A 23859-nucleotide genomic window follows, 5' to 3' on the forward strand; every position below is an offset into this window, starting at 1 on the left:
ATTAAATTAAACAAAATACAATCATTACTGTTAGGATATTTAAATGAATTTAAAAACCTTTGAAGGAAACAAAAATAAAAATCTTTTACGGACTTAAAAATATTGTGTTGCTATTCTAGATAGCGTTGAGAATGTGAAGGCGTAACGATTTAGAATTAAGTTTGTACAAAAAATGTCAAGAAAAAACTATTTCCGTTTGTGATACTCATATAATACAAATTTATTTTAAGAATTATTGCCATTAAAATATATAAATAAAAGTCCACTTTTCTACAACATTTATTGCACACAGATTAAGTAAACAAATACAATCAATAATTATAGGTACTTTCAATTCTATTTACCAGTAATAACAAATAAAGCAAATAATCACAATTTTGCAATAATTGATGGAATGGTTTAGAATCAACAAAGAAAATAATAATAATAATAAGGAAATTGAATATTGTAAAATCACAAAAATTATAAGCCAAGACTGATAATGAGATAAATTAACAGTACTATTATGAAATAAAATATTCTTTCATTGGTGAAATGTTATAGCCAAAAAGTCAATTATATTTAGGAACCAACAAACTTTCTTTTCTATTTTCACCAGAGCAGTAGTACAAACACCTCCGATCTAAAAAATGGATCAAATAATTTTATAAATATAATAATATTTATAGTATAATAAATTTATGTTACATACATAAAAATGAACTATTAGTCACTAGTCTACCTACGTTATCTTCACATAAAAAAAACACATATGTATTAATGTTTTATGAGCAATTTTTACTTAGCATAGCGTGTTCGCGTATTAACATTAATTTTCCGAATATGACAATTCATTTGATTTTGTGTTTTTAGCTACAAAGAGAGTCAAAGAAGAGAAATATTTGCAATGATCACACGCGGTCCTTTTTTTCGATTGTGTAAATGCAATTAACCCTACTAACCTATGACATGTACTACGCACTTCCTTGAAACTTGAATATCGTGCCATATCGTGTTAGAACGAACAACCCCAGTGCCTGCTATGCTATGAGATCTCACGTGGCCGGTGGGGGAAATTACATCTGATCTATTCAATAGCTTTTGAATTCATTGTAAATTTTAAATAAGTACATATTTTGACATGATTGAGTTATTTGTAGCTTATGCCATTTTGTGAAATTGTGATGTAAAATTTGATCAACGTCAAATGTGGTTAAGCAACGCCACAAACGCGAGCACGCTAGGCAAAGTGACGTGCCGCAACTATTTAAGTATAGAAAAAATACATTATTTCAAAATTTAAAAACTTTTTTTTTTTATAGTATTGTAACACCTAACATAAAATAAAATTTTATTTATAGTATTTTTATAATAAATATTAATAGTGTAATATAAATTGTTTCAGTTTTTTACCTTAATATCTAATATAATATAATTTGGCACTGATTATACAAATGAAAATAGTTTTGTAAGGAATGTTATAGCATTTGTTTATTTTAATTAATGAATAAGTATATAGTTTTATGTTAAAATAATCATTACATGGGCATGTCATAAATATAAGATTATATAAACAACTAGTATTAAGACATACTATTGAGACAACATTACAATAATTAAAAGGTACTAAGTAAATTTTATTAATTATAAAAAATGCATAACATTTAGAAGTTAAAAATGCCTTTGAAAGATATATAATAATATATTTACAAGCAATCTAAAATTTGAATAGTTTTAAGCCATCATAAACATATAATGGTGAATCTAAATACTATTTACTAACATACACAATCACATACAACATTTACTGTAGCGATTCATTTTATGAATTAATTTTATCTGACACAAATCTACGCTTGCTAAATCTACTTGAACAATATATGATCACTACATAATCATAATCAAGTATATAATAGCGATTAGAATCAAATTCTTATGTATTAAAAATGTTGTAATTTCAAAGCATGTCTGTGTAAAGTCAATCTGTAAAAGCATAACTGTGTGTGACATCAAGAGGCAGTATTGAGTTGTGATCGGAATAAACGGTTGTGTTTATTCCGATCACAACATTATTTTATAATATATTATACAACATTATTTTATAGTGAATTATTAAAAAAAAACATGTCTAGCGAGAACAACATGAAATGGTAACTTATATTTCATAATAAATATATTTATTATGCGCGATATTGCACTCTAAATATATTCAAGACAATGTTAAATCTTCTAATGAACATTCAAAAGCTTTTTTATTTATTATTAAAAAAATAGGACATCACTATATATTACTAATTTTCATAAATCTTTATTTTCTTAAATGGAGACAAAGAAAAGTGTCCAATAATTATGCTGTATTTGAACTTAGTGTTTTAATAAAGTTACATATTTATTAAAGGCTAACTAAGAGAAATGCTCTCAGAAATCTTTTAATAACCAATTTTATTTAAAAATATTTTGTTAGAATATTATATTTTCCCTGTAGTTCTTAAGGTATTTTTAGTTGCAAGTAGTTCATGCTGAAGTATAATGTCTGTCTGCTCGCAATTAACAATATATTTTCGCACATACGTTAATTAAAAAAATCTTTAATCATATTAATTTATAGAATAATAAGGTAGTCAAGACTTAAAATTATAAGAGAAATGCTTTACATTTTGTAGGATACCTAGATTTTGAGAGGTATAATAAAAAAAGGGTTTTGTGAAATTTTGATTTTTAATGTGGATGCAATCAATCAAAATTATGTCCATGGAAATGAAGTCCATGAAATCAAGTCCATAGGAAATGTTTATTAAGCCTATTCACGGCTAATAAGTATATATATGTATAAGGTATTTCGGATTTTCTATGTTGTTGGGTTTACAGACCTAGATTCTTCATCATTTATTATGCGTCCTTTATTTAGACACAAGACACATTTTCAGTTATCTTTTGGCCATGTAATTTTATTTTAAAGATCGTCATCGTCTTAGAACTTGTTCCGCTCTACGTATTACTCTGTCATATTATACCTAAACGTCGAAGCTAATAAGGGCCCTCACCAGCTCCCACTCCCTCTCCTTGTCATTGGCTATTGTCTAAGAGTTATTAACAATCGTTTTATCGTCACTATCGTAAAATGTTAGTTAGTTGAGAGGTCTACGTGTCGTACTACTCTTAATTATTAATAGGTTTTTATGCTGCGACGCTTTTTTCGAATTATACTTTCAAATAGTATCTTTGAAAAGTATGGTTATTACAACCAGTAATTCAAACCAATAGTTTGTAATAAAACAACACAATAATAAAACAAATTTTCTAACTACGTGGCTACTAGTACTAGTTTAAAGTTTTTAAAAACCATAAGTATATCTTTCATGAATAATTCTTAAATTTCACAAAACCCTTTTTATAACAGAGATATTCTCACACAACACTACTCAAATTGCAATTGGAATTAGTTGTGATAACTGAATTTTAAATTATTTCTTTTACTAAATTATAATTCCTTAAAATAAAAATAAAATTAAATGCACATCAAAAAAATAAAGAATTCTTGAAAAAATAAAAAATATTGTGTATGACTTAAAGTCATTATTTCACAGTTTAAGGCATTCAGTTTATGTCACTCATTTGTACTATGTAATACTTTTTTACAATATAAAAAATCAGGGCTTTTAATTATGCAAATTCAAATATATTTTCAATATTCTATAGTCAGCTTTTATATACACATGTCATTTATTAATTATCTGTTTCAGTAAACTTTACTTAACAACTGTCAAAATTTAAAGTCATTAAAAAAGAAAAAAATTGCTATAAACTTCTTAGAAGTATTATAATTATTATGCTAAAATATTTCGGAAAACAATTTCCATTATCATTCACTGTTTTAATTAATACTTACACATTTAATGTGCATAGTCAAAGCCGTAAATGTGAAACTTTGTTTTCATAAATACAATTCAATGGGTCCTATATTATAAGTATTATCAGATCTAGATTTAGTACATAGCTTGTCAATATAGAAAAGATTTATAAATGGCGTCCGATCTCGTGCCCTATCCAAGTGATTTGGCTTACTTAAGGTATATTAACAACGTAAAAATTAAATAATAAATTCGGGTCATATAATTTATTCATTCAAAATAACTTAATTAGAAAAAAATGTTTGCTTTTATTTGATCATACTAATAATTATTTTTCGCCACTCATAAATCTCTTCTTCGAGTATGGACACACAATATATATTATATAATATATATAAATAAATTACAGATGCACTATATGCATGATACAATTTTTAGCTTTTGATAAATGTATATATAAGACCCATTATTGCTTTGTTATATTAATGAGGCAGTGTGTTCATAAGTTGGATAAATAGAATTTATATCATTTTCTATGTTAACAAAAAATATTCAAACCACACATATGTCAACATCGATTAAACTCTTAGTAATGGCAAGGTAACAAATATAATATTTGTTATTTTTTTTGTAATTTTCAAGCATGCTTGCTCACTCCTGTGATGGATTTGTTTCTGAAATAGAAGGGTTAGATTATATTAATCACAAAAGACAAACCGCAAAAAAGCAAACATCTCTCTTTTTTAATTTGTACAAGCTTTTATTTAATTTCACATCTTAATATGAGTGGATCTAACCTTTCGAATAAATTTTAAGATAATTGCTCCCGCCCCACCAGCAAGTTTGTATGATTGAATGAACAAATGATGAGACTGCTTTTTGAGATTGAGAAACTGCTTTTTCCACAACTTTACCTATTATATCTAAAACCGTCCCTTTTTGTATGATATTGTACAGTACAGTAACAGCCTGTTAATGTCCCACAGCTGGGCTAAGGCCTGCTCTCCCTTTTAGGAGAAGGTTTGGAGCTTATTCCAACACACTGCCCCAATGCGGGTTGGTAGAATATACATGTGGCAGAATTTCAATGAGATCAGACATATGCAGGTTTCCTCACGATGTTTTCCTTCACCGTCAAGCACGAGATGAATTATAATAAACACAAATTAGGCACATGAAAATTCAGTGGTACTTGCCTGGGTTTGAACCCACGATTATCGGTTAAGATTCACCCGTTCTAAATACTAGGCCATCTCGTGATATTGTAACAATGTGTTTGTTGTCTAAATGCGGTGGTCATCTTCTTTCTAAAGTCAAATCAATAATGACAGAAAGAGCGCAATCAGTGTTTAACTAAATAGCCGCTAAACAACGTTTATTAGTAAGGCTGTTTCTGTAGATCTATGTCTGTTAGAATAAAGTCCTCCAGACCAATTTCGGCCACGGCGGCCAATTTCAAGATAGATTAGCCATTTGCGCAGGACATATTATAGTGCATGAGTGTGTGCACAAACACTGATGCACTCTCTATTCTCTAGCTCTCATAATCCGATGTGACGGCAAGTCGATACGATCGGAAAGAAAACAGGCGCAGGACCAACGGCTTTACGTGCTTTCTGAGGCACGGGAATGTATACACTTTCAATTTCCAGACCCCGGCAGCCCGGGGTCTGGAAATTGAAAGGGCTGCCGGGCCCCGGGCTGCTACTGAGAATTTTGATTTACTGAGAAAAACCCCGATAACTTTTTTATTGACCCGACCTGGGAATTGAACCCAGGACCTTCGGGTCAGTGGCCTTATATCTGCCTATTAGACCAACGAGGCAGTCTAGTAGAATATCTGCTTATTATTTGTATGAAAAAAAACACCATCTAACTGATCAAGCCGATATTTCACATACATATTTTATGCTGGTGATAATGAAATCTAGTATCAAATAAAAGCTTGTTTTTAAAAAGAGCATCTATCTAAATATTATTTAATATATAATTAACAAACAAACATTTATATAAAAACAATGAAAATGTTTCAATAAAGAATTACCGCCAAAGAATTTTTATCTGAATTCTTTACTTTTAAAAATGTCCTTTTTGTGTCAACATCACTTCAACTTATTTCTTATTTCATGTTCGACTTGTGTATATATATTAGTTACAACATTAATTAAAACTATTTTAGAATTATTTTAACAAACATTGGGATAGCAAATTTAAAACAAAACTTTACAAACTCCTTACATACCTGGTTTGTTATCCTTCACATTCTTCACGACGAATTCCCGCAGCTCTGCATAAGCCTTAATCAGATTATCATTGACAATAATAATGTGACAGTTTCTCGGGTCTTGTCCTGAAATTGACAATAAATTATGGTTTTATTTAAATATAAGATGTTTTAAAATATCCTAATCTATGGCATTCTTCCTTCTAAAGTTCCCTTAAATATAAAATGATTTTATTATATTGAATCATAAAATTAAATAGTATCGACTCAAATAATAAATATATATTATGTATATATGTAAATATGCATTCTTAGCTTTATATAATATAATTTCAACAGATAAAATAAATTGTCTACACTATTTTTTTGTTTTAAAATATGATTTTTGCTATTTCGTTGGTAGCACTGATTTGTATTCTATATCAGACACAACTAAAACCCATTCAAAAGAAATATATTAACAAGTAAACTTTTCTATATGATTCAATAACATCTAATGCTTGATTAAGACTCTTATTTAATTTTGTCTAGTAATATTTTTTTATGACTTTAGTGGAGTTTATAGTTTTAGTTTGCATTATACAAATAGTTTTCGCATGAGGCTTTGCACATGTAGGGGGATAGTATGATGATTCATAGTTCAAAATGTAAGCATAACAATCAAATAAACAAACTCACTTTCACATTAATATGTAATATTAGTAAGTAAATAAACATGTATAAATTCATAGTTATTGCTTATAAGGGTAGATAATAAAAGAATTACTTTATTTAAAATACCTTTCATTAATCCCTTTAATAGTTAATTAAACTAAAGACACTTAAACATATAAATGTAATTTATCAAATACTAGCAAAACATACAAGGCAAAATTTTTGAAGAAACCCAGTCGGATGAAATACTGCCACATCCACATGGATGTTACTGATACATATCCAGTGTATCCACATGTGAGTTACATTAGAACATGGTGGAATTACCTTAACACATTCTTCAAACATTTATTTACAATGGCTACATGTACTTTTTGTACTATTTTTTATCAAATCAAAATTGGATTGTCACAAAATATTTAAAAAAAAATGCTTCACATTAAGCATTGAACATGTAGTTAAACTTAAATGTTTTATATATACAAAACATATTATATATATACAAATTATATCTTACATATACAAAAAATAATTATTTTATAGTCTTTAGATAACAGTTCATATTACTTTCAATCTTTGACCTACTTAAAAATGGTAAAATCTGACATTATATTAATAATTCGTTTTTATATAACTAAAAAATCATCTAGAACTTACTTTTATTATAATTATTGTATTCTATTGTCTCACCCTTACTATCCGATGGTTGTTGAGATGCAGAAAGGTAGGACTGCCAACTAGCTAATTCAGATTCATGATAACTGTGTTAACAAATTAACAGTCCCACACTCCTGCTGACACTGTTACTTCAATTTGATGAGAAGAATATCCCAAAAACTTTTATTTGTCTTGTCAGGACTTCATGTTCTGCAGTCATAGAAGCTAGATAACGAACCGAACCAACAGAAAATTGAACTAAATAATAAATTATATAAAACAAATTTATAACGCACCAAATTCAATTTCTTTACGGGCAACTTCCAATCTCTTTTTCAAAGCATCCTCTTGCTCCGTGTTACGGGCTCGTAAACGCCGTTCCAGTTCTTCAATAGATGGTGGCATCACAAAAACCAGCAAAGGTTCCAAGTCAGTGGCTTTTATTTGTTTTACGCCTTCAATATCAATATCAAGTATGCAAGTTTTTCCAGTGCGATGAACATCTTCTATTGCTCGTTTACTAGAATTTGAAACATTATAAAATGTGATGATTTTCAAGTTTATAAAATAATTTAAAATACATGTCGAAATTGACAAAAAAAAATAAATTCTATATAATGTGCATATGTCGGCCCGCCTGTAGAAGGGATGTTCACATTACTTATAAACAATGAAAATCAATGAGGCAGACATTATGAGCTTTAAATTACGAAGGAAAGTAGTTTTGAAAATTAATAAAAATAAGCTCTACTCAGTCATTTGCTCATGGTTCTCTAGTTGCCTCCATTAGATCCATCTTGACTTCCCAAACACTTAGAGGCAGACATCAATTTAGTTTTAATTGATTTTAACTTTAATTGTTATTTATATGAAACTTGAGCAAGTCATATACCAAAATGCTTACTAGATCCCTAGGCATTTTTATATGGTCACCTAATTTTTAATATAGAAGAACCTTAAGTTTGTAAACATCAATAATTTTAATTCTAAATAAACAACAAACAAATTATAAATAGATTTCAATTATGCACTACAACTGTAAGTTTATACTGCCAATTGATTGTAATTAAACTAAATATGTATGCTTTTATTAATAACTATTAATTTAAACTACAACTTCTAAAAGGAAATTATTTTGGTATAAATTGAAATAAGGCATGGTATATGAATAAATCATGTAAACAAAATTCCTATAAACAATGACTTGTCTTGATTTTGGACAATGACATTGTTGGCCCTTTGCCTAAATTTTACATTTTACAAAACAAGCACATGGCTTATAGTTGTGAATTAAAAACAATTGATTTACTCACCTTGTTCCATACATATTTCCGCTGAATGTAGTAGTTTCTATAAATTCACCTCTCTCAACGGCAGCAATCATCTCATCTTTGGCTGTGAAATGATAATGAACACCGTCTTTTTCACCAGGTCGAGGTTTTCTCGTTGTATGCGACACGCTAAATCCAAACTTGTCGGGAAATTCTTTGAGAAGGCGTTTTAGCAATGTGCTTTTTCCTGATCCCGACGGGCCGCAAAAAACTAAAGGACGAATGCCTTTTTGCACCATTATGTTAAATACTGAAATTATAATTAAATTTCTTTAATGCGTGCCGACTACAGGTTAACATTATTTATTATGAGAAAAATATTGTTACATTTTAAGAAGTACGTGGTTAAAATCGTGGCAACCCTTTTTTTTAAGTATTTGTATTACTATAATGTATATTATATCGGTTATTTGTTACAGTAATGCTTATAACATTTACACTTTTATGTTACACGCAAAACTTCGCGCACTCGGCACTGCGGATTTTTTTTATTTTTCATTTGACCATAGACAAAAGATTTTAAATCTATATCTCATTTTCACAGTGAGTTTTCACTTCACCTAGATAATCTATCTGAATTATCATCAACCAAAGTTATAGACTTTTTATTTTTTGAAATAAAATTACACACGGATATCAAAAAAATAAACGAAAACGAAAACGAATGTGGAATTCGTCACAAATCGTCGTAAAATCATGTATTTAAAAGTGAGACAATAAAAAAAAATTAATTATGCATTATCATTTTGTTTTAATTTTTGTAAATTTCTTGTATCAATAACATTAAATACTTTGTTTTTATATTGTTTTAAAATTAATGCTATCAGTGATCACAATATTCAAGATCAATATGTATTCATTAATGCCAGTTCTTGGTTAGTATTAAGTACATATTATTAAGAAAAAATAATCTAGTAAAAATAATTCGAAATATGGGAAACACCTAAGTGATGAAAATTTAAAATTAAGTAACTAATAAATAAAACTCAAAAAATGTCTTCCTCAATACCACTCAGCATTCGATGAAATTTTTTTATATAACAAATAAATTTAATTATATAATAATAAAAAAAATATTATATAAATAAATTGTATCATCTATTGCTGAGTTTTAACTTCACTATTTTTATATTTAATTGCAACTTATTATAAAACATATTTTACACTTATTTATTTTTTTATAATAATAAATTGAAAATATTTTTAATACACAAATATCTATGGTATATTTCCAGCTGTTTAACGGAAAAGTCAGTGATAGTACTATTTATTCATATTACTTGTTGTTTATTTTTATTTAGTAAATTGCATATAAAAATAGTAAATAACAATTATAAAATATTTATTTTGTAAATATATTTCCATAATCTATTTTACTTTTTTTTTTATAATTTAACAATTTGTATACTGATTCCGGTTATATTGTAAGAACCAATCACAGGCATTACAGGATAAACTTCCTTTGACATAGTTAAAATTCGTCCGTTATTTTCAATCTGAGCATGCAAGAAATAACTGATCATTCAGCAACCATCAATTGTGTAACTCTTAGCAAGTTTCGACGAATTTTATTAAAGGCAGCTAGTTAAACAGTTACTATTGCTTTTTTTAATATTGTTTGATACAGACTTATCGTAAATCAGTAATTGACTGTGGCTTTTCAGCCATATAGAATAAATTGTGAAATGGAGATTCAGGTCAGACGGCAACGAATGGTAAGTTTAAATTACTTTAGTCTTAAATAATTAATAAATAATGCAAGTAGTTTGCTTAATTATGTTTATTAAATAGGCGCAGATTCAGGATCAAGAAAATGTGTATTCCAAAAAAATTAATGTTGTTATGCCAACGAAACGGCAAGGTTTGTCTGTTCGGGGTGCTCTAGGAGAACTGAATACAAATGTACAAGTTCAACGTGATGTAAATGTTGGCAAAGTAGCTGTTGCTGCCGCCGAATTTGAGAAGAAAGCTACTGTTAATCGTGGTATTGTCCGAAGGTAAATAATATTGATTATTAAACATCTACCCACAACTTGTTTACGATTCCTTTTAAACTTACGGAATAACACTATATTCAAGTTAATGAATAATGTCGTGCAACTACTTCAATTAGTAGTGAATATTTTTGAATTCTTTAATTTCCCTTTTTAAAATCTATGTATAAGTATCTATTTTCTCGTGTTGCATGTTATTTTAAATATACTTTGCAGTAACTACAGTCACGTGCAATCAAAAGTGAACACTGGTTTGGCTGTTAAAACTGTTATTCAGCCCTCTTCAAGACCACCATTGAGACGTGAAGAAAGTACTGCAGCATTGGCAGCCCGTGCTGTTGTAAGAACCAGGGTAAGGATTTTATAATTTTACATGAAAAAAACATAATATTTATTATTAATTTCTTTTTCATATTAAATTCATTTTAAAGTAATGAAATAAATTTAATTTGGAATACAAGTTTGTCATTTACAATTTTTTTATACTTTGGTCAAAAATGGGTATGAATAACAATAAAAAGATTGTGTACAACATAGAGAAGATGGCACAGCTATTTAAATTTTGGTGATCAGTTCACAAACTATTTCATCAGTGGCGTAGCTACAGCCGTAACAGCCTTATCAAAGATATGTGGCCCCCTAGGTACTGTTAGTAGTCTGAGGCTGTATGCTATAAAATGAAAATATACACATTAGTTTAACTTTTTAAGTTTAGTTGATGATCAAGCTGCTAAATTCACTTGAAAAAAAAGTCATCGCCACAGTTAAGATGCCCTTCAAAACCCCCATCAAATTTTGATGCAGGGCCCATCAAGGGCTAGCTACATTACTGTATTTTATTTCAACTTATGTACCATTTTTTTTTAGTTTACTAAATTCCCTCAGATATTTAGTCAGTGCTATTGGTGTATCTTTCTATTATTTTGATTGAGTTTAGTAGTTAGATATATTGGGGTTCGTGAATGTAAGATTTCCTTGGTATTGGTTACAGGCAGCTCTGAAAGATGTTCAAAATAAGCCTCATTATGTTAAAGAAACAAACACTCTACAAGCTAAGAAAGTCACTCAAGATGTCAAGAAGCCGTCTAAGTTGATTTCTCTTAAAGATAATGCTAATAATAAAGAAAATAAAGGCTTGCTAAAATCAATACCCAAGGAGCCAACAGAGTCATTGGGCAAGCTTAAATTAGTTGAAAATGATGACAATTTATCAGTAGGAAAGCAAGAAAATATTGCTGCTAAAATTCTTTCTCCACCAAAATTACCTGAGGACATTGAAGACATTGATGCCAGCGACAAAAACAGCCCCTTACTTATGTCAATTTACATAAAAGATATTTATAAGTACTTAACACAGCTTGAAGAAAAATATCCAATTGAAGAAGATCACCTAAAAAAGCAGGTTTGTATAATTTATATTAAAATTAATTACCTTTATAAATATGTCGAGGTTAGTGAAATACTGTATTGCTATTAGGCTTTTATATATCACGTAATGTTAAAATGTGATCTAAGTTAGCTTTAAAAGGCTATAGATTTGAAAGTCCTAGTTTAAATTCTGGGTTGTGTTAATTAAAACTATAGTATTTTATATACTAGAAAATTTTAGTTAGCTGGCACTTTTGCTCTATCCAAGCCTCCGAGCTTAGGTATTGCTTGGTCAACTTAATTTCTCACTGTGATAGATATTGCTGTTGAGTTGGGTTGTTAGAGTGATGAAACCAAACGCACATGAGTTGCAATAATTTTATTTTCCTTTTAGACTGTGATCACCGGTAAAATGAGGGCTACTTTGATAGACTGGCTGGCTGAGGTTCAGAGACAATTCTCGTTTGTTCTAGAAACATTCCATTTGACTGTTGGAATTATTGATCGTTATTTACAGGTAACAAATGATCATAATATTTTATTTATAGATTTAATACCATTTATTTTTTTCCTTTTTAGTGTATGTAATGCAGAATAATCTATTAAATAGTGTTATATTATGTTTTATATAAAAGCTAATAAATATGTACAAATTAATGTGGCTTTATATATATATTATACTAGTAATATAACATATTCAGATGAATAGATGATTTAACATTTATTTCAAGTAACTGAACTAAATACAGAACACATTTAGTTTCCTTAAATGTTAATAGATGGCGCTATTTGAATTTTTGGATTAAAATTAAATATCTCAAGCTCCAATTATTATGAACAAACATATGATTCATAATAATTGGGTGTTAATAAATCATATAAATAATAGTGTTTTTTTTTTTTAATAAAGGTGGTTCCCAATGTACAAAGGAATCAGTTGCAACTTGTTGGTGTAACAGCAATGTTTATTGCTAGTAAATATGAAGAGATCCACGTACCGGATGTAAGTGATTTTGTCTATGTGACGGACAATGCATATTCAAAATCTGATGTATTCCAGTGTGAGAGGGAAATTATGTCGAAGCTTGGCTTCTGTCTTGCAAGACCTATACCTTTAAGCTTTTTAAGAAGGTTAGTAAAATTGTATTTACATTTGACTTTTGACGAGCCGGTTGGCGTAGTTGGTAGACACTTACCTTTCACGCCGAAGGTTGTGGGTTCGATTCCCACCCAGGACAGACATTTGTGTGCATGAACATGTCTGTTTGTCTTAGAGTCTGGGTGTAATTATCTATATAAGTATGTATTTACAAAAGAAAAGTAGTATGTGTAGTATATCAGTTGTCTGGTTTCCATCTGTATTGTTCAAGGAAAATTATAATGCAATATATTATGTTTTCATTGCTTATTTAAGATCAATTATAATAGAATCTCGCATTTGGTGCTAACGGTCATAAATTCGATTTCTTTCGTCAAGTAAATTTGTATATAATACAATCATATTTGTGTAGTTTTAAGATTTTTTTTGGTGTTAACTTTGCTTGTAGATATAGAATGTTCAATGTCTAATATTTTGGTGTAATTTCAGATTCGTCAAAGCTGCACATGGAACGTCTAAAAACCACCATTTAGCAAAATACTTCGTTGATCTCAGTCTCGTCGAGTATTCCATGGCTCATTACAGGCCGTCAGAACTAGCTGCTTCCGCGATTTGTCTCTCACTGTACCTGCTTTCTAGTAAAAAACTATCAGATGTCTGGACACCGACATTATCGTATTATTCTGGTTATAGTTTAGAGCACATTGTTCCGATTATGGTGAAGATAGCTAAAATTGTAATAAATGTTGAAAATTCGAAACATAAAGCAGTGTACAACATGTATTCAGATACGACCGTCGCGAAAGTGTCCAGCCTGCCTCAGTTGAAAGGAGACGCGATATACGAGTTAACAAAAATCACTTCATGTTAATGGCACATTTTTGGACATTGTTAGTTGTGTGTCTTTAATGTGGTATTAGTTATTTATAATCAGTAACCATGGACTGAGTTTTTGATGTAAGGTTTCTTATAGGTACCTGTTTGTTTGATTAGGATTAATTTTAAACTTTTAGATGTAGTTTTACGACTGTGAGATTTCTTTGAAAGTTATTGACAATTTTTATTTATATATGCATTATAAAAATATCACATTTGAGACATGTTTATTTAAAGTTTAAAAATTAACAGGCATTTTGGTAGGCTCGCAAAAAGTTGTAGAAAAAATGCACTTTATATACCTATATAATTTTAAAGTAATATACCTGTTTTCTTTATCGACATCAATGATCTATATTTATTATATATAATTGTGCAGTGAGCATATGTGAGCCCAATATATAATATATTTTAGATTAATTTATTTGTATTATATTTGTTGTATTGCGAATTTCGGACGAGGTTTTATAAATCTCAGTTTAACACTGAAACATGAATAAGTTTTATTCAAAGTTCAAATTTATTTCAATGCTGTATATTTAAAGTTCATTGCTTGAATATTTGGAACAGCTTAGAATAAAAATATTCTATAAATATTATTTAGTGACAATGGACCAAAACATTGACAATATTTGACTCTGAATAATGTAAGCCAAGTTTTAATTGTTTAGATAGATATTTTTAATAATGTAATTTGATGAACCTGTGATTAGATTTATTATCCTGTAACTTGTTGAAAATAAAATGTTTGTAATAATAAATGGATTTCATTCAATGTTTTTTTAATGATTATTCATTTACCTAAATAAATAATTAATGCTTGATGCATTGCACGAGTGAGTTTGTTTTTCAGAAATGGTCTGCCTTAGAAATATCAGAGCGTTGAATGTCTGCTTCCTCGATTAAATTCGTATTCAAAAGAATTCGTTATCATCTTTGCATTACTTTTTTAACAAATTTCTTAAGATGTGCTACTTCATAAATGATTTAGACTTTGCTTACTACCAGTAAATATGAAGAAGGTAGGTAACTAAATAACGAAACAAATATTTTAAATTAAAATGATAACGTAAACCTAGATTTCTATATTCATACGAATAACGGGTAGTTAAAATCATTACTATATGTTTTTAAGTCACGTATAAAACTTTCATTGGGGCGCTTTTTTTATAAAGCCTCATTGACGATTCACTTCCCCCCGACTTCAACGGCGTCCTAAGCCGAGGTCCTATTCTCTTGAGTCCCTTGTGTGGCTCCCAACATCCGGCTTGAGTTCAACTCGCCCGTCCCGCCCGATGATGCTGTAGAAGCCGCTAGGGCGAACAGCAAGTCAGAAAAAAAAATCATTAACGGTTCTATCATCCGTAAGCAAAAGTAATCGTTTTGTTATAAAGTTACCGAATATTCATTGATTTCAAAATGTTGTTTCTATCCATATCATCTAACAAACAGAAACTATAATATATATTAGGTCCTTACATATGAAATTAGCGTTTTGTCGTACTGACCACTTTGATTTGAAATGTAGGAGATGTTTCAGATCAAAGTGGTCAGTACGACAGTCTGACTTTGGTTAAGAATTCCAAATTCAAATTTATAAATTCATTTAGCTGGTACATTTGAGTTTTGAAAACAGTCATTCATTTGTTTTTTCCTCATTATTTTTTTCTTTGGCGTCACTTATTCCCGCATAATGGAAAACATGAAATATCGGTATCTTTACGAGTACGAGTTCTACCGTGCACCAGTATTGCAGAAACAGCTCGAAGGATTAATGATGTGTACGGCGCTGGTGTCGCAAAAGAACGCACGGTACGTTTTTGGTTTCAACGTTTTCGACCTTCAGAACCAACCCCGTGGACTGCCGGAGACCAAAGTGGAAAATAAAGAATTAAAGGCTATTGTGGAAGCTTATCCATCACAAAGTACTTCAGAGATAGCTGCAGACTTCGGGGGTAAGTGATAAAACTGTATTAATCCACTTCAAGCAAATCGGGAAAGTAAAAAACTTGAACGATGGGTGCCTCATGAATTGCGTGAATCAAACTTGCAAACACGCGTCGACTGCTTTGTTACTTTGCTCAACCGACACAATAATTAAGGGATTTTAAATCGAATCATTATTTGTGATGAAAATTGGATACTGTACGATAATCGGAAGCGCTCGTCGCAATGGCTGAACCCTGGAGACCCAGCCAAATCCTGCCCTAAATGAAAATTGACTCAGAAAAAGTTACTTGTGAGTATTTGGTGGACTAGCGCCGGTGTCGTTCAATATAGCTTTCTAAAATCTTGCCAGACGATTCCGGCAGATATCTATTGTCAGCAATTGCAAACCATGAAGGAAGAACTAGCTGCTAACCAACCGAGATTGGTCAATCGCTCTAGGCTACTGCTGCTTCACCATAACACAATACCAAACACTGCACAACAAACAACCACTAAGTTAGATGAGCTACAATTGGAATGTCTGCGAGATCCACCGTACTCCCCGGACCTTGCTCCAACAGATAACCATTTTTCCCGGAATTTGGACAACTTCTTATAAGGAAACAAATTCAACTCCGATGAGGCAGTCCAAACCGCCTTCAAAGAGTTTATTGATTCTCGCCCCCATGGTTTTTTTAGTAAAGGGATCAATGAACTACCTATGAAATTGCAAAAGTGCTTAGATAACAACGGCGCATACTTTGATTAATTAAATATATTTAACAAAAAAAAATGACTATATTCCTCCCGTACAAAACGCCAATCTCATATGTAAGGACCTATTATAATATACATATTAGCTAATTTGCTAACATAATTCATTACGTACTTATCATATGCTTAAGAATAAACCTTTGCTTGTCGCTGAAGCCTGATCATGATTACATTAAAAAAAATTGCAGTAACATGTTGATTTTGCTAAATACCTACATTAAATATTTTCACTTCTTTTTTTTTTGTATGTAATAGAATAAATATCCAGTTACCCTAATAAAAATAAAAAATACAAAATCCCCGATAGAAAAGAAATCCTCCATTAAGTAAAGGTTTTTGTTGCCCTTTAATTTTATTATAAGTATAAATGGTATAAGTTAACAAATTAAACAAGCGTCGTTGCGTCGAGGGTCCGGTCATTCGGACCGATGAAAGTTAGTAAGACCCTTTTATCGAGTAGGAATTGAGCTGATGATCTTCAAACGCCTTAATAGATCTTCATAATTTATAGCGAAGAGCCATCTTGATCGTATCAGATTTCAAACAGAAAAAAACGCATTAAAATTGGCCCATTCATTTGGGAACTACGATGCCACAGATACACGCGTCATACTTATAACAATCATTTACCTCGGGGCTTAAAAAGAAAAAAATATCCGTACAATTTGTTAGTAAGTCGCAAGTTCTATTTCTAAAGCATTTTAGTTTCATAATATAAATAATGAAATATTATAAGATAACGCAGACCGCATCAAAGATTAGTAGGTGACTATTTTCAAAACCAATACGACCTAATGGATAGAGCACGTTCATCTTAACCGTAGATCGCGGATTCGAATCCAAGAATTACTGAATTTTCATGTGCTTAATTTTTCTTTATAATTTATCTCATGTTCGGGAGAAAACATTTTGAGGAAATCTACATGAAATTCTGCGATGTGTATGTCCATAAATGCCATAACGTCCACAACTAATGTATATTCCACAAATCGCATCGGAACACCGTTGTAGAATGTTCGAAACCGCTTGAATAAAAGTGGATGCTTTTGTCCAGCTGTGGGACATTTACAGCTTAAAGTTTGATAAATGTTTGTCCTGAACTTTGATAATTCGCTGTCGTGATCTTTAATAATATGATTAAATATGAAGTTTAATGGCGTAAATAGAAACTAATTTCAGGTTAACCTTACTAAGATAGTTAAGAACATTCTGTATGAATATTCAATCACTAGTGGGTTCTGTCCTTAATAAATATTTTGATCAACTGAAAAAAAGCCTGACGCGCGTTCATTGATCTACACGGCGCTTGTAAGTGCGATGTTGGCGTTGTGATGTTAAGTTATGCGAGTTTTTGCTAGGTTAGGTTGAAATTGAAAATGGAATGCTTTTTCAGTTGCATGCTACTTCGATTTAAATTAAAAAAAATAACAAAGAAAAATTAAAAAAAAAAACGTACACTGGGCGCCTACTAAATGCCCTAAGTATTTCTCTTTAACATCAATTACAAATTACGGCTTAATTAAGTATACTTATTTAATTATTAGTCTGTTTATATTGAGGTTATAATTTTCAAGATTGTCGAGTTCACATAATAGTTTTAACGAAAATTTATCTAGTTTTTTTTGGGAATGAGTTTGAGTACTTTCTTCATTCGTAATAAAGGAAACCGAATAGAAACGTTCCTATTGGTTGTACGCGCGACTACAGCGCCACATGCTTGCATGAATGCATTGATCGTTGAATTATTCTGTTCTAATCGATATCCGAATTGACCAGTCGATATTTTACGCGCTCTCTTAAAAAACTGTGATCTGTGTTCTCTGTGAGTTCTATCATCTTATATATGTGTGGATGACATGCCCTAGTTCCTTAAACAAACTATAAACACAAACAACTTGAGAACCTATTGAAGACGTATAAATAGGAGGACCGAAGACGTGTACTGGGCCCAGTCTACGTAAGCTGGTTGGTGCTGTTGAAGGTAGGTGCTTAGACTCCGTATTGTACGTAACAATTATATTTGTTTTTATAAATGAATACTTTGGAGATGAAAGTGGGTTAACGGCTTATTGATATTAATGTATAAAATCGGATAAAAGCATTTCGTAACCACTCAAAACGATATTACAAATAAAATTGTTTATTTATTTGATTCATTTGGACGCTTCAAATATTGTAACTGTTTTCGTTAAAGTCATAGTGTCACCAGTTATTAATAACGTATGGAGCATGAATATTTTTTATCTCGATAAATGAATACATTCCCACAGGATGCATAACCAATTAATTTGATTTGTTCATACCCATCCAACAAATCAGAGATTGGAGTACTAGTATATATTTTTTGTTATACATCACAAGTACAAACAGTGGCATGTTTATTTTATTATTTAGTAGTGCTTTACTCGCGGATTCGCTCGCGTCGTAATTCGTATTTCTTCAAAAATTATTTCTTAGTGCTAACCTACTGTGTAAAAAGATGGGCATTGATAAGTCTATATATATATATATATATATATATATATATATATATATATATATATATATATATATATATATATATAGATTGACAGGTTTTATACCTATTGCATTTTTGGAATAAATTAGATATAAGCTAAAAATACATATAACCTATATATAATATATCATCGCACAATCAAGGAATTTCGAGATTATTTTTTGTGTGTTCTTTAATATTTCTTTTAATATTATTTTGATTGTTGTTGCTTTCATGTAAATAAAAAAAAAAAAGTACTCCCGATTTCAACGGAGTCCTAAGCCGAGGTCCGGCCTCACAGGAGGCACCCTTAGGACGTCCGTCTCTCTTGAGCCCTGTGTGGCTCCCAACATCCGGCTGAGTTCAACTCGCCCATCCCGCCCGGTGACGCTGTAGAGGCCAGTAAGGCCAACAGTAATACAACCGAAAAAAAACAAACCCATAGGCCGGAACCAGGGAATTAATCGCTTGTGATACGGCGCTTTATACATACGGCGCTATTATACGAGCAACCTATTAAGAACTGCTTATACATATTAAATAATTAAATGACAATAATTTTATATTCTCATATTATCCTCGGCTTTATTAAACGTTATTATATATATTTATACTTATAATTATTTCAAGTTAAATTTAAATGTCCATACACACAAAGTTATGACTTATTTTCGGTCTTGTCTATTGACATTTCAAGTAGACAAGTATTAGTTATAGTTTATTAGCGTTCTGATAGATTTTTAATTACTAACATTACAGCTGAATCAATTCGATTGGCGGAAATAATGAAATGTTAATCTGCAGTATATCCTTATAACACAATGTTTTTTGTGATTAGCCGTGCGTCTATCCAGCTACGGTCCTGGTTTCTATTTATGCCTGACGGTCTCGGTCTGGATTAGTACCTAAGCTAAGCTCTAGAGTAGTAAGCGTTAGTAAAGTGAATTAAATAAGATACAAGTCAGTGCTATAGTAGCGAAAAATGAAACATTAGCTCAACATGCTTCTTTTTTTAAAATGTAATCGTGTAATCGACGCTAACTTTTCACATGGACACTCTGCAGACCATTATCTCTCCGAATATGTTGATTTTATATGATGGTTATTTATATTAATATAAGAAAATATGTAAAGTTCAAGTCTGTCTGTCAAATAGGCCACCTGATGGTAAGTGGTCACGGCGCGTATAGACATTGGCATTGTTAAAAATATTAACTATCCATCACACCAACCTTGTTAACTAAGATTGTAATGTTGTTCCTCTATCTACACTGGCTCACTCCCCTTTCAAACTGGAACACAACACTTCGAAGTACTGCTTAAACATATTGTAATGATTCAGGCCATAGTAGAAGATGAAGAGAGAGGTATATTATCTGCATTGAAATAGATTTCGTTAATTATTCAGATTAGTCTACGGTACCTAAGAATTTTTTACTAAGTATTTTCGGAAAAAGGTTGAGCTCAGTTATCGCAATCAAAGTAAAAAAAAAAGTGATAGCAATGAGGTAGGAAGCCTTGGGGGTTTGAGAACTTAAATTTTATTTGCAGACTCGTTAATGAAATAAAAGAATGAAATCAATTTATATTGTACTTCAATTTGATAGTACATTTTTTATCCTCCTTACGGTAGGGTAGATAATAAATAATAATATGGGTTGTAAAATATACCAGTTCATGTTATATTATTGTAAATCATAAATTTCAACTTTTTCTCTAGTGTATACTCGCAAGTTGCCAATTTATAATACTTTCAAAACGATATTGACTACAATTCTTGACATATCATACATATGTACATACCACGAATGTTAACCAAAGTCTCATCTGTAGGTGTAGGTTAAGATTTTTATATAATGGTACCGAAACTTAGTAAAACAAATTATTGTAGACAATGCCAAAATATGGAGAGTTAGATATATGGTCGTATATAGCTCATCGCAACCCACGGGTGTGTAGCTACTAGTATACTATTTGGACTTCATACCTTAACGAACTATATGGTGGCGAAAACGCCGCCCATGTAAGCATTTACAAGGAGTCCTTCAAATTCATTTTCTTAATGGGATAAAATAGACTACACGCAGACGGCACTGCCACATGAGTATCCATCAACTCGCATTATAGCAGCGTGGTGGAATAATCCAAACCTTCTCGAACGGAGAGGAATCCTTCGCCAAGTAGTGGGACATTAACAGTTTGCTACATTTACTTTTCAGTGTTATATATAGTCGTAAAATTCATTATACACACAATTTCTTTTGAATTTTTGGCTACTTATAAACTTTCTTAGTTACGTACAAGAAACGCCGATATAAAATGTGTGTTAAATAATTTTACTAGGTAAATATTAAACACAAATCGTAAGTCAAGCATGTCTTTCGTTCCATCACTGCCAAGACAAGCTAAGTAGTTAGGTAAATTCTGTCGTAAATCACATCTTAAAACACTAAATTGACAGGTCTCATTAAAGTTTCACTGCGCTAAACTTTAAAGCTCGGAGTAGACGTCTGGTTTTTATCCGTTTATGGAAATCAGATAGGTAGTTCAAACGATTTCTCGATATTACTCATTATTCACTTCTTTGTCTGCTGTCTGAATTGCATGAGGTACAAATATAATTCAATCGGATTGGATATTTTTTTCTCATGTTTTCTCGTGTTTTCTCGTCAAAATAATTACAATAACAAAGTGAAAGCATCGATACTAATATGTATTTTTTTTAATAATAATAATAGACTTCATGGAGTATATCCATAAACCTTCAAGACTCAGGAATATCAATCAATTTATCTTATTCGTCAAATAAAAAAAATACATTTTTGATTTGAATGAAGGTTCCAAAAAACTTAAATCGAGTTGAAACAAGTTTGATGGAGACTTATTGCACCATTAATGGCACCCTTAAAATTATTAAGGGCTACATTTTTCCCAAAATATTAAGTATTAGTAATTAATATATTTGTGTCGATAGAAGAAGTGTTATTTAAGCTATCCTCTGTTGGACATAGTGACGTCATAAGAAATATAAACAGATCTCAGAAGGATTACCAGCAGAGGATAGTGGATAGTGTCAACATTACAAGATACCCGGGATTGTAACATATACCTATAAGCTATAGAACAGTAGATAAAATACTTTTATTATTTTATTTTTAGAGGAGATAATCTTGAATACATAACGAAATATTAGACGAATGAATGAGGATTAAAATCGCTTGATAAAAGAGTAGTTGCTTGTAACTTTTTAAAATGTTGGTGCTACGCTTGCGTTGGACAGTGGCTGCGTTTTCCATGGTTTTCCCACACCACAAATTCGAACAATTTATTCACGCTTGGCGGTTAGCCCACAGTTTTGTTTTGTAATCACAAAAAAAAACAAATGAAGAAAAATTGTTCTCCCTTAGACATTGATATTGTATGTAAATTATTTTATATCAATTGAATTTTGACCCAATATAAAAATACCCAAATGTAACATGAGAATCAATCAAATATATTTTATTTAAAAATGTATGAGTTATATAAGCTCAAGCACTTTTGAATCGTAATTTTGCAAAATTAAAACAAATTTTAAGCTACCAAAGTCTGGAATAATTCGATTGAAAATAAATTCAGCAATCGTTTCTACCAATTAAACTGTACAGGATATCTATAACGAACAATAACGAACTCCACCCTTTTATATCATCTGGATAATCTTTTAAGAAGTAACACTTATTAAATAATGTTTTATTTTTATTTTAAAGATGTGATTTTAATTTATTAATTCGCAAAACTAAATGTTTATGCGACATTATATAATATAAGGGAACACCTTGCTCAAGGAAGTATGAATTGATTTTGCGGAGACGGAAACTTGGCGCTACAAGTTTTACTTTACTTCTTTATCTTTTCTATATATATTTTTATACAATGTTTGACATTGTTTCTATTAAAATAATCAATATTACTTTGGATATACATATAATTATAGCATGTATATATTGTGATGATAAGCGTAGGCGATTTTAAAGTTAACTGTAACAGTCTGTGAATATCCCACTGCTGGGCTAAAGGCTTCCTCTCCCTTTTTTGACCCTTTTTTGGAGAAGGTTTGGAGCTTATTCCACCACGCTGTTCCAGTGCGGGTTGGTGGTGGCAGAATTTCAGTGAAATTAGACACAAGCAGGTTTCCTCACGATGTTTTCCGTCACCGTCAAGCACGAGATGAAGTATAATCACAAATTAACCACATGAAAATTCAGTGGTGCTTGCCCGGGTTTGAACCCATCGGTTAAGATTCACGCGTTCTAACTTTTTTTTTTCACCCTGTGGAAACCTTCAGGAAAGTACCCAGCTCCCATGGGGGGGAATTGGGTTATGTGGGATTCTTACCCACTAAAACCAATGCGATGGCCGTCCTCGGCACGGATCGGAGAGGCTGCGGGATCGTGTTGATATAACGCATCCGCAGCCTCTCCCGTGCTCCTCTCGTGGCTCGGCGGAGCTCTCCTCAGGGAACGTTCTATCCACTAGGCCATCTCGGCTTTTTTCTCGGCTTTAAAATTTATTGTAAATTAAATGGATATAGTAAATAGTGCAGAATTTTAAACGCTTTATAATTAAATTATTTGCACTTGTATT

General features: G+C 30.9%; 2 protein-coding genes across 4 annotated transcripts; one reads left to right on the forward strand and one right to left on the reverse strand.

Moving 5' to 3' along the window:
* Window positions 1-296: 296 nt before the first annotated feature.
* On the reverse strand, window positions 297-9171 carry LOC126772206 (guanylate kinase). 3 transcript variants are annotated; one of them, XM_050492467.1, is made up of 5 exons: window positions 9024-9171; window positions 8679-8946; window positions 7662-7885; window positions 6073-6180; window positions 298-622 (listed from the first exon to the last, which is right to left on the reverse strand). In XM_050492467.1, exons 2-5 carry the CDS (start codon window positions 8933-8935, stop codon window positions 552-554), a joined length of 660 nt encoding a protein of 219 aa, XP_050348424.1. In that variant the 5' UTR covers window positions 8936-8946; window positions 9024-9171; the 3' UTR covers window positions 298-551. The 3 variants fall into 3 exon arrangements, with proteins under 3 accessions (XP_050348441.1, XP_050348424.1, XP_050348433.1); XM_050492476.1 differs by lacking the exon at window positions 298-622 and adding an exon at window positions 1430-4504; XM_050492484.1 differs by lacking the exon at window positions 9024-9171 and having other exon boundaries at window positions 297-622; window positions 8679-8940.
* Window positions 9172-10193: 1022 nt separating this feature from the next.
* Window positions 10194-14733, forward strand: LOC126771896 (G2/mitotic-specific cyclin-B). Its single transcript, XM_050492063.1, has 7 exons — window positions 10194-10411; window positions 10488-10693; window positions 10907-11042; window positions 11682-12092; window positions 12453-12575; window positions 12969-13189; window positions 13647-14733. Exons 1-7 carry the CDS (start codon window positions 10382-10384, stop codon window positions 14026-14028), a joined length of 1509 nt encoding a protein of 502 aa, XP_050348020.1. The 5' UTR covers window positions 10194-10381; the 3' UTR covers window positions 14029-14733.
* The last annotated feature ends 9126 nt before the right edge of the window (window positions 14734-23859 follow it).

This window comes from Nymphalis io, chromosome 1 (genome assembly GCF_905147045.1).
Source record: "Nymphalis io chromosome 1, ilAglIoxx1.1, whole genome shotgun sequence".
In the NCBI taxonomy this organism is placed as follows: domain Eukaryota; kingdom Metazoa; phylum Arthropoda; class Insecta; order Lepidoptera; family Nymphalidae; genus Nymphalis; species Nymphalis io.

Coding starts and splice junctions, on each gene's coding strand:
- LOC126772206 (XM_050492484.1), bottom strand. CDS start 8,935: ATGGTGCAAAAAGGCATTCGTCCTTTAGTTTTTTGCGGCCCGTCGGGA. Junction 6,181..7,661: donor CCGTAAAGAAATTGAATTTG/GTGCGTTATAAA, acceptor TGTCAATTTCAG/GACAAGACCCGAGAAACTGT. Junction 623..6,072: donor TGTGAAGGATAACAAACCAG/GTATGTAAGGAG, acceptor TCCATTTTTTAG/ATCGGAGGTGTTTGTACTAC.
- LOC126771896 (XM_050492063.1), top strand. CDS start 10,382: ATGGAGATTCAGGTCAGACGGCAACGAATG. Junction 11,043..11,681: donor GTGCTGTTGTAAGAACCAGG/GTAAGGATTTTA, acceptor TATTGGTTACAG/GCAGCTCTGAAAGATGTTCA. Junction 12,093..12,452: donor AAGATCACCTAAAAAAGCAG/GTTTGTATAATT, acceptor TTTTCCTTTTAG/ACTGTGATCACCGGTAAAAT.